This window comes from Citrus sinensis, chromosome 2 (assembly GCF_022201045.2).
Source record: "Citrus sinensis cultivar Valencia sweet orange chromosome 2, DVS_A1.0, whole genome shotgun sequence".
NCBI classification, from domain to species: domain Eukaryota; kingdom Viridiplantae; phylum Streptophyta; class Magnoliopsida; order Sapindales; family Rutaceae; genus Citrus; species Citrus sinensis.
In genome coordinates this window covers 27403383-27413609 of record NC_068557.1, presented here as the reverse complement: position 1 = coordinate 27413609, position 10227 = coordinate 27403383, and the positions used below count along the sequence as shown (strand labels likewise).

Here is a 10227-nt window from a genome sequence, read left to right as displayed (position 1 = left end):
TTTCTCTTTTATATTTAACATGTAACTTATAATTTGTTTATAAATCAACTTAGTCATTTATTTATAACTTTAGTTTTACATTTTTTTTTTTTTATCATTTGATATGATGCAATTTAACGTAATGATTCTGAGATGAAGAGTGAAGAAACTCTCATTCTATAGAAGTAATAACACAAAAATATTTATTTTATTTAAAAAAAAAAGGGGGGGTCGGCGATAGTGGGCTGAGTATGAAAATGACGGTTTGGAATTGACGGGTCTCGGCCGTTGGTGTTGGCCCCCTTTCTTTCAACTTTTGTCTTCTAATTCTATTCTATTCTTCCCCCAACGTTTTAATTCTTTAAAAGTCATCACTTTGCTGCTCTAACCCCCCGTGAGTGACACATTTCTATAGTCTTTATTATACAACTGCACAAACATTATGCGAAAAATATATACTCACGGATTTTGATTCTCTTTCAATTCCCATATAAAAACTTCATAATTTAACATATAATTCCAAAAAATATATATATACAATATCAGCATATAGTTTCAGAGAAAATGAAAGATCTAGTTAGAGAGAGAGAGAGAGAGAGAGAGAGAGAGACTGGGGAAATAAATTAATAAATGATACAAGATAAAATGGGGGTCTTGTGGGACGGTGGGGTGTGTCGTGTGTGTGTGTGTGTATATAGACACTTAAGTTTTTGGGTGGCACATGCCAATTAAAAGTTAACAAACAAAAGTGAGTGGGAGTGATATGGGATTCTTTAAACAACTACATACACTTCGATCGATTTGATTCTTCTTTCTTTGCTCAAATTATTCTTTATAAATACTTACCTCCGCAAAAATGTTCAATCTCGTGCGGTAAAAATATTCCCATAATTAAATGTTGTTTGTCGAAAAGATAAGTGGGTCAAGCTGTGCTATCATGCTGCCAATGGCCATGCACACCGTTTTCATCACTTTTCATTATTTCTTATGGTAAGAGTCGTTGGGGGATGATGATGCTCTTACTGTTTCCAATTGATTATGGGAAATAGAAGTGATTTATATAAAGTTATAAAAAGAGGTTGATTCTACAATCATTAGCATCACTTTCACTTTGGTTTCAATTGATGGCTGGCCTTCTCCATGTGACTTTTTATCATTTTGTTTGATTACACGAAAAAAGAATGATGAACCAAAACGGTGTCGTTTAGTTTGATATTGGGAAAACTAAGGAAGGAATAAGAATGAACTAAAGTCGGTAAAAATAATAATAATAATAATAATCTGCGAAAGTGATCTTTTTGCCTGAATCAGTGGAATTGGTGCTTGCGTTTCATCAATCTTTAAGAGAGTGTTGGGCAAGTGGGTTCCAAAGCTCAGATTTCGATCATCATCTCCTTTGCTTTGATCCTTTTTAATGGTAGTATCGAGTGTGGCCCTTTTTTTTGGCTAAATCTCTCTTTATAATGTTTAATCTTTCATGCAAAAATATTGTAGTGGCTCTTGGGGTTTGATGACATATGCATGAATCATTTGTCTCGTTGCCTCACCAAAATTTTAAAAGATACAGTGTTGATAATTGTAATATAATTATCAACATTATTAGCTTTTTAACATCATTTTTAATACTGCATAAATTGATTATTTGGAGATGACACGAGAAATTTTGAGTTCGAATAATGGAGATTGCTTTTGGGAGAAAAAAAAAAAAATATCAAATATTGCTAAAATGTCGTTGGAGCAAAATAGTTATGTTGCTTGGGCTTTGTTCTATTAACTTCATAAACAGATTGGGCTCGAGTCAGGAAATTAACCCCAAACGGACCAGCATTAGGATTTGGACTGGGCTCGTCGGGTCAACCGATCAAGTCGTTGATATTTTGGGTCAATAACATTCAGGTCCCTGAATTATTAAATATTCTTAAATAAATCCATAGTATTTCAAATTGTATCAAATAAGTTCCTCACTCTTTTTAAGAATAAAGGCAATTCAGGGACCCAGAAGTTATTGACCCTATTGAACTGAAACCAGAGGAATGGATAACGCACGGAGGGAAACCAAAAAGAGCAGCAAGGAGAACTAAAAAGAAAGGCAAAATATGGCATTGATCTCAACGTCACCTTCATCATTGTCGTCGTCATCATCATCATCAGCTGCAATCCCACATCGTTCATTTATTACTTTCAAGAGTAACAACAACAAAGTTAGAATGAACAAAACAATGATTCGGGGAAGCAGTAGCAGCGACAGCAGTGGCGCTCTTTCTAATGGCTCATCAGTGCTATTCCGTGCAGCCAAGCACACTGTAACATTCCTCATTGTCAGCTTCTTCATACAGATGCTATTATTTTATGCATGTATGTATATTACTTGAGTTTTGAGTTCCTCTTGTCTTGTGTTGAATTTTAGGTTGACACTTACATTACCAGTGGCATGGTTGTTGGGTTAGGGTCTGGCCAAGCTTCTGCAATGGCCATAGAATATATGGGTCGCCAGCTTCGTGCTGGTGCTTTAAAAGATGTTATAGGGATACCCACGTGAGTATTTTTTGGTTTACTTCTTATATAATTTCTCATTCACATTAATTATGAAAATGCAGCAGTTAGTTTTGTTGTGTTGTTTCCAGTTGATGTATCTACGAAAGTTCACATATAAAATTGTGTAATGTCAAGATTTAAGAGTATATTTTCCACAATTATATTGAATGTATTTTCTATCTACCTTAGGAAAATTAATTAGAAAATGTTATTCAATGACGCCTTATTTTTTGCAGTCAAATTAAAATGTACTATTTGTTTTGGACTTATGCAGGTCTGTGGCTAGTGCTAATGAAGCAGCGGTGGCTGGGATTCCGTTGGATCAGTACCGAGATACTTCTCAAGTGTGCACAGACTTTAATCATCTATTAAATTTCCTTCTTATTTTTTTTTGTGAGTATTACGTGGTTATATGATTCGTGTAAAGTTTGATATGCAAAGAAATTACTTTTAAGAAATGAATTTGTTTTCTATGTGAGTGATTCAATAGTTTTTGATACAACAGACTGCATATAGCATAATTTTTTCTTTCAGTTTGAATTATTATTAACATATCACTTTATCTTCTTCTTTGTAGATTGATTTTGCATTTGATGATGCTGATATTATTGAAGAGGGAACACTTGTTGCAGTCATTGGGCGTCAGCAACCGAAAGGTGATGAGTCCATAATCCAAGAGAAGGTGAGTTTTATTTGATAGTTTTTAGTATATTTAGTTATGCATTTATAGTAACAGCGCACTTATTTTTGTTTTGATTGCAGTCTGTACTTAATGCCGCCGACAAACTGGTTTTCATGGTATCAGAGAATCAGTATAAAGGTGTTCTAGATGGTTCTGTTCCAGTTCTAGTTCAACCTGTAAGCAGCAAAACAAATTTATGAAATTAGCAAATACCACATTTGGATAAGGTTGACTTATTAAAATTGAGAACTATATTTCAGGTTAACTGGATGGAAACTGCAGAAGAGATTGATGATTTGTTTATTGGTGATGCAGAGGTATTTTCTATTCCGTACAACAGACTTTGAAAATTTCATTAAATTGAGTTGTGAGTGGTCTTTTCATGGCCCAAAACTATGCTTGCAAGATAATGTGTTGCTTCAGATCGAAGGAACTAGCATTTGAAAACTATCCTTTAAGAAAATATATTGCCTATTAGAATGATTTTTCCACTCAATTGCTCAATAACCGAAGATTTGGAGGAGAGCATCAATTGGGCTTGCAGGTCCTCTTGGAGGTGACTTCCCATTGGTTACCAAAGAAGGTCATCATGTTCTCGATATCATCTTCACATCCCCAATACCAAGCCTTGGTTGGTCTCGCAATCATAATGTTTCCTATTTGAGTGCTTGCTTTTAGGTTCCAAGATTTTTCGTATTGACTTGCACAACTAATACTTGCAGCTAAAGTAGCTGAAAGTCTTGATAAAATTGATGGAGTTGTGGATCATGGAGTCGTTTCCAAGTTCCCGTTAGTTTCCTTGTTCCTTGGCATTCTTATTCTGCTTCTGTTTCATGTTACACCAACTAGTGATTCTGCATTTGTAGCACCTACTAGTGAATAATATCACTAATTTTCACTGTTTTTTTTTTTACGCATGTGCTAATTTTCAAAAAATATTATTGATTCATCACATCTCGTTTTGGAGGGAGGAAGTCATAATGCTAATTTGTTTTTGAATATTCTTAATTCTTTTGGTCCAAATATGTGTAGCTTGTCCGTTATTGTCTAATTTGTTTTCCTCTTGCCAAGAAACTACAGGTGTGCAGTCGTGATTGCGTCAGAAAGTGGTTTGAGCACTGTTGATAATCTTTCAGCAAACACAGCAGAGGGGCTTCAATCATGATGCTCTGCAGTATGGATTGCAGTGATTCTCTGGTATTGCCTGCACATAAGCATTTTGTCTAGATAAATACTAATCTTATACCTTTTGTTTTGAGAGGAAATTTCAGCTTTAAGTACAATGTTTCACATTTTCTGTATTTCGGCATGCATGAGGGGAGTCGATAATGGGAATGCCTAGTCTCTCCCTAACATTGTTGAGGGTATCTTAAACAACTAAGAGTTCATGCCTGATGATGTTCTTTCATCTCTCGAACATTTTATATGAGTCTGTATGGTACAAGACATTGACAGATGTTTATGGTTTTGTATAAATACTTGATCTTTGAATAAATACCTGATCTTTTATCTTCTCATATTTGATTCAAAAGTTTTAGTATTGTTCCACATTATTGCATAGTTTATCATCCATGCAAGATTTTATGGGATTGTAAGTTCTATAAAAGCACTCAAAGGTTGCTTCTGCTGAAGTAATTTCTCTCTAATTGAAAAGGCAAATATGTTTGTCTAAGCTTTGAAAGTTTGCTTGTTAGTGATGAGTAACAACAACAATGGCTTGGACAACAATTAAATGGCTACAATGTGATCATATACAGTTTAGGTTGTAGTAAAGTGAAACCTCATATACTCAAGGAGAAACTATGTCTAGTGGGGAGCCAACATAAGCATGCACATTATAATTTATAAATATTTGAGAGTGTGAAGCAGATAGACAAATAACTAATGTGTATCCCTAATTTTTTAGGTAGACATGTCAGTAATATTTATGTATATTTGACGACATGACATTTAGTTCATTATCAAGTAGACGACTGTCGTCTAACTTTCACTTTGGAGTACAAAGTGATATTCTCCAATATACAAACCATTGCTTCATGTCGACCACAACACCACTATTTGCACTAGTTTCTACAAAATAAGTCAAGTACAATATAACTCTGACATTCTTATGTGCTTGAACGTATACATCAAATCTGTAGCCTGTTAGAAGTTCAACTGTAGTTATCTTATTCTTGTGCATATAAGGAGCAAACCCAAAAAAAATGCATTGTTAATTTGTTATTCACTCACAATTCTAAGACATATATTATACTGCTAACATATACACACACACATATATTTCGGTTGGTTCATCATTGTCTACAAATTGAACTATGAAGATATCTTTGATCTTTTCTTAATCTCTTAACAAGGAAATTCCACCAGTCTTTGATGTCCCACCAAACTCTTCCAAAAGCCGCTCGATTGTTTTCCTCGATGTAAACTTATCAATCTCAAATGCTTTCATCTCCTCTTTGAGCCCTGCATGACAACACCAAATTGAAGTGAGCTTAGTGAATCCAGAAGAGGGATTATAATTCACAAATGGCAGTTACTACTTGTGGTACAGTGAGTTACAAGAGTTAATAGGCCAACATAATATGAGCCAGTGTGTAACAAGTTATGCAGATGTCATTTTAAGACTCCCTAGGTATCTTGTAACAAAATTCTGTTTTTCTTTTTTCTTTTTTAAATCAAGAAAAGAAAATGTATCCCAAATTTTATTTTGGTTAATCACAGCAAATTTAGTTAAGTAGATAGGAATTGTTTTAAGGGATGCTGACCTGACTGATGAAGAACTTTTAGTGGCAGTTGTGAAGCATTAGAATTGAGGAAGGTGAGCAAATTCCTCATGAGCTCCACAGATTCAGCAGAGACCAAAATCTCTCTCTGAATCACAAAATAATGAGAATAATGATTAGTACAAATACAAAGAAGTGAGCAACAATTCAGAAATGTATGAAAATTTCATGAATAATCGCTTAGATAATGAGGAAAGATTTTAGTAGTAATTCTGGTGAGTATGCAGATGGAAAGCTTCACTATTTTTTCACTTTTTTTTTTGTTGACAAGCACTTTTTACACATTAGTTCCTCCAAGCTGCTGCTTTTAGTTTAAATGTCTTATTACCACAACATTATCTATATCTCATTTTTAGGATGCGCAAAATATAAGGAAAAAAAAATTACTTAATGCTCCTCTTAAGCTGAAATTATCTAGAAATCATTCCTGATTCCATGAGTTGAAGCATTGAGTTTCTACTAGAAAGTAGTTACAATCCCCTCTTTCTAGCCAAAGTAATTATGAAAATAAATGTGAAAACATAAATTTTTGCAAACCTTGAAGTTCTTCTCTGAATCATAATACCCTGAAACAATCATCAGTAAACGAACTTTCTCCAACTCTGCAAAATTTGCAACGAAGCATTGAAGAGAAATATTTAAATTTCGGCAAATAATCCAAAACCCAAAACTTTGTTCAAATGACTGTAAAAGAACACAAAGTCAGAGCCTATAGGTACAGCTTGTTCATATAATGTATATAATTAAATGTAGGATTTTCCTTCTTTAATATGCTTCTATTTTATACCAAGACTGGTTAACTTAAGTTTATATTTTCCATCTGTTTATTTTTTTTTTATTTTTGGATGATTATTCTGCAAACTTATTGTGCTGCTGAGCCTCCTTTTATCTTTTTAAAATAAATTGAACAACGGTTTGTCTTCCTAGATGTTTTAAGAGAAAGATGTTTTAAGAGAGAGCACTTTTATTGAAGTTGTTGGCCTAAAGAGAAAATAAATGCCAGGGCTAATGAAGGAAATGAAATTCCTTTCATTAGATACTTTTTAACTCTAAGTTGTGCTCTCCCTTTTACATTTTGTTCTTTGGATGCTACAAAGGCTAATCTAGCGGCTTCTCTACATTACTTCATCTACATGGTTACTGCATGCTGCCCTTTCTTTATGGTACTTCTAGAGCATAAGGAAAAGCTGAGAGATTATTGACTCAGTCACTCAATTCTAAATTAGACTTGTATGGTTACTGCATGCTGCCCTTTCTTTATCCCAATAACATGATATATGTGCATTTTTCATAAATGACACAAGAAGATGACGGCAATAATTCCATGACAGAATATATTCTTAATATATGCTATTTGGATATGGATTTGGCAACTCACGCTGGAAATATTTTATTTCTAGAATTGAAGCATCCTCGTGTGCAAGAAGCTGCTGAGTGGAAATCCCAATAGAACTCATCCCAATGTGAGAAACCAATACTGATCTTGAAGCAACATTGTCTTGTTTACCTGCCACAGCATGACAATAGAACATAAATGTGAAGCAGAATGTGTTTATATCCACGTTAGTGATTGGTCACGAAGCTTAAGAATTTAGGATTTTCCATTTAGTTCCACATAAATATCGAGAGTTCAGTGTATCACCGGTACTAGAAGATGAAGTTGGAATACAACGGTTTCTAACAGATTCACAATATTCAAATGCATTCTGAGTATCAAAATCAGAGGTTACAGCAAGTTCATACCTGCTGTTTTCCACTTTTTGAAATCCTTGCGCAAAATATCCACCACTTTGAGGTCAGACACGTCGTACATCAAGTATCTCACTGCAGATTGTTAATTTTACCTCCACAAATGAGCTTTAGAAGTATATAGAAAAGGAAAATGAAAAAAGAAGCAACACCAAAACCTTCTGAATCGCAAACAGAAGTAAGCAGATAAGACCTTACATATTTGGTAAAGACCGTTGCATCCAAAACGACCTGCTCCATTGATCAACAATGTAGCCATGTATTTGTCTTTGGAGGTACATTGAGTATTTGTTAAGTTCCCTGTGTCTAACAGGATGCCAGCTAGCTGAACACAGTAGGAAGACAATAAAACAATCAGGTGGAAAGGGGAAACATAGGGTTACATTGAACAGATATGACTTCATATATTCAACCAAGTTATCATGGATTGTAACCCACTAAAACGGAAAGCGAAGTAAAATAAAACAAAAGAAGTAGATTAGGAAAAACATTAATTAGTATGTTCATTTAAACAATCTGGTTGGTTTTGTTCACAAAAAATTATAGGCACCCTTTTGATTACTGTTGCCAAAGAAATGAAATATATATCATCCAGTTAATTAAAAAATTTATATGTCTTCATGTGACTAGGGATTGTAAAATTCTCTACGGATTTAGAACTCCTAGACCCCCATCTCAAATGGGGTGAATTTTTAATAATTTTTAAAGAATGAGATGCAGAATGAGGGAAAAATAATCCCCAAATTCTTAAATAAGTGGAGTTTGGTTTTGTATTTCCAATCACATCCCACCCCAATCTCATTATATATGAATGTTTTTTTATTTTTTATTTTATCGATTACAATGTTGGTTAATAAATTTTCATTTTATTTTTACCTGATATAAATAAATTATAACTAAAAGAAAATCCTACAATATAATACTTATTCAACCCTTAAATATTGTTATGTTTTTTTCTCCCTTAAGATGTTACTCTCTTCAAATATTTTTTAGTTCTAATATCATTTCAAGATACTGTTTCATCCTTTTGTAGATTTTTTTTAAAATATTTTAAATATTTTATAATATGTAATTATTTTATTTAAATCTTTAATTTTTAATTTACTACAATCATTTATCCAATATATAATATGGAGAATGGGGTGGAGATGAGGAAATCATTCCCCACATGGGAATTCCTCATCTCCATCCCACTAAATTTATTAGGGAGCGAGGTAAAGAGTGGAGGCGATTTTTAAGCAGGTGGGGAATGGGGTACGCCTCCCCACCCCCTCCACCCCATTACCATCCATACATGTGGCTTGCGAGCTGGATTTAAAGTTCCATCAGATAGCTCAAGTCACATTACGCCCTACATTTAATCAGTTTTAATAATTGAACAAGCATATTAAACAAAAGATGTTATAATCTAAAAGCAATGGCAATACAAGAAATTCAGAAAACCTCAGAACTCAGCAGTAAATACCAAAATTCTGCTAAATCCTTGCCCAGCCAATATCTGAGGTGAAGTAAGTGCAAAATTTTCAGCAACTACAGTACAGCACGAGCAATCCTGCACGTAAATGTGTAATGGATAATCAACATTCACCACAAAGGAACATATTAACAATAATGACAAGGCAGCTAAATGCTTGCTTGTAATAACAAAAGTGCTCATCCAGAAAACCATAAAATCCGGTACAGATAAGAAGATAACCCAACAACTTAGTGAAGATAAGAAAGTTTTAGATTTTGATATACCTCACCCACGGTGACAGTCTCAACGCAAGGATATACAGATTCACCCTATAAAACAAAGAGAAACTTCATGTTAAGAGATTTCCTGCCACGATTTCTGAAATCGTAAGAAAAGCAAGAATTTTAATCACAAGGAGCTAACTATTTACACCTTTCTACAATTGAAGATTTCTACTACCGCATCTTTGAGAGCCTGCACCAGGAGCATCTCAGTAAAGTATCAATATTTCTTAAATTCTCACTGAAAATAAAGCAAGCTTTTCCAATATTTCTACCTCTTGTCTTGTTGGGAGCTTATGACCATTTATCAGAACCAGTTTAAGACTTCCAAACAGATCATAATATGAAAGATCAATCTGCTCAACGTTTCATCAGAAAAAGTGAAAAAAAAAATGTCAGTTACGTGGACTGGTTAAAATATATAATCGTAAGTCCACAATCACAATTGTGGCATGAGTAATTATTAAGTAGATCACCTCAGTTTAAGAATTTCGCTGTAGAATTAGAACATACCTCATCTACAAATATTAATGATGACAGGTCTATTTGGCATGAACCCAGCAACCATTTAAGCTCAGCACGAGTATTTAAGTCTGCTCTCTTCATGTTGATGACAGGCACGGTGCAGAACAATTCATTTTCTTGTACTAGGTTTAAGTAGAAGGCATACATGAAGGTTGATGCAAGTGATCCAACATCTGCATGTAACCCACGACATTCTCCTCATGATTGATTCACATATGGATCACATACACTCTAGGC

At 34.1% G+C, this 10227-nt stretch overlaps 2 protein-coding genes across 7 annotated transcripts; one reads left to right on the top strand and one right to left on the bottom strand.

Annotated features, from left to right (window-relative positions):
* The first annotated feature begins 1998 nt into the window (after positions 1 to 1998).
* Positions 1999 to 4706, top strand: LOC102608472 (probable ribose-5-phosphate isomerase 4, chloroplastic). Of its 6 annotated transcripts, none has more exons than XR_003063698.2 (9): positions 1999 to 2297; positions 2387 to 2514; positions 2789 to 2858; positions 3092 to 3196; positions 3277 to 3372; positions 3457 to 3513; positions 3675 to 3827; positions 3919 to 3985; positions 4277 to 4359. XR_003063698.2 is itself a non-coding variant. In XM_006468334.3 (9 exons), exons 1-9 carry the CDS (start codon positions 2076 to 2078, stop codon positions 4359 to 4361), a joined length of 933 nt encoding a protein of 310 aa, XP_006468397.2. In that variant the 5' UTR covers positions 1999 to 2075; the 3' UTR covers positions 4362 to 4706. The 6 variants fall into 6 exon arrangements, 4 of the variants coding, with proteins under 4 accessions (XP_006468397.2, XP_006468396.2, XP_006468395.2 ...); XR_003063699.2 differs by having other exon boundaries at positions 4268 to 4349; XM_006468334.3 differs by having other exon boundaries at positions 1999 to 2282; positions 3710 to 3827; positions 4277 to 4706.
* Positions 4707 to 5328: 622 nt separating this feature from the next.
* On the bottom strand, positions 5329 to 10156 carry LOC102609527 (uncharacterized). The gene is made up of 11 exons (XM_006468336.4): positions 9979 to 10156; positions 9741 to 9821; positions 9617 to 9658; positions 9469 to 9513; positions 9194 to 9280; positions 7927 to 8053; positions 7723 to 7803; positions 7358 to 7486; positions 6517 to 6581; positions 5962 to 6067; positions 5329 to 5659 (listed from the first exon to the last, which is right to left on the bottom strand). Exons 1-11 carry the CDS (start codon positions 10135 to 10137, stop codon positions 5535 to 5537), a joined length of 1047 nt encoding a protein of 348 aa, XP_006468399.3. The 5' UTR covers positions 10138 to 10156; the 3' UTR covers positions 5329 to 5534.
* Between the last annotated feature and the right edge of the window lie 71 nt (positions 10157 to 10227).

Coding starts and splice junctions, on each gene's coding strand:
- LOC102608472 (XM_006468331.4), top strand. CDS start 2,076: ATGGCATTGATCTCAACGTCACCTTCATCATTGTCGTCGTCATCATCA. Junction 2,859..3,091: donor AGTACCGAGATACTTCTCAA/GTGTGCACAGAC, acceptor TCTTCTTTGTAG/ATTGATTTTGCATTTGATGA. Junction 3,197..3,276: donor AGTCCATAATCCAAGAGAAG/GTGAGTTTTATT, acceptor TTTTGATTGCAG/TCTGTACTTAATGCCGCCGA.
- LOC102609527 (XM_006468336.4), bottom strand. CDS start 10,137: ATGTATGCCTTCTACTTAAACCTAGTACAAGAAAATGAATTGTTCTGC. Junction 9,281..9,468: donor AGACTGTCACCGTGGGTGAG/GTATATCAAAAT, acceptor ATTTACGTGCAG/GATTGCTCGTGCTGTACTGT. Junction 6,068..6,516: donor ATTCAGAGAAGAACTTCAAG/GTTTGCAAAAAT, acceptor TTTGTGATTCAG/AGAGAGATTTTGGTCTCTGC.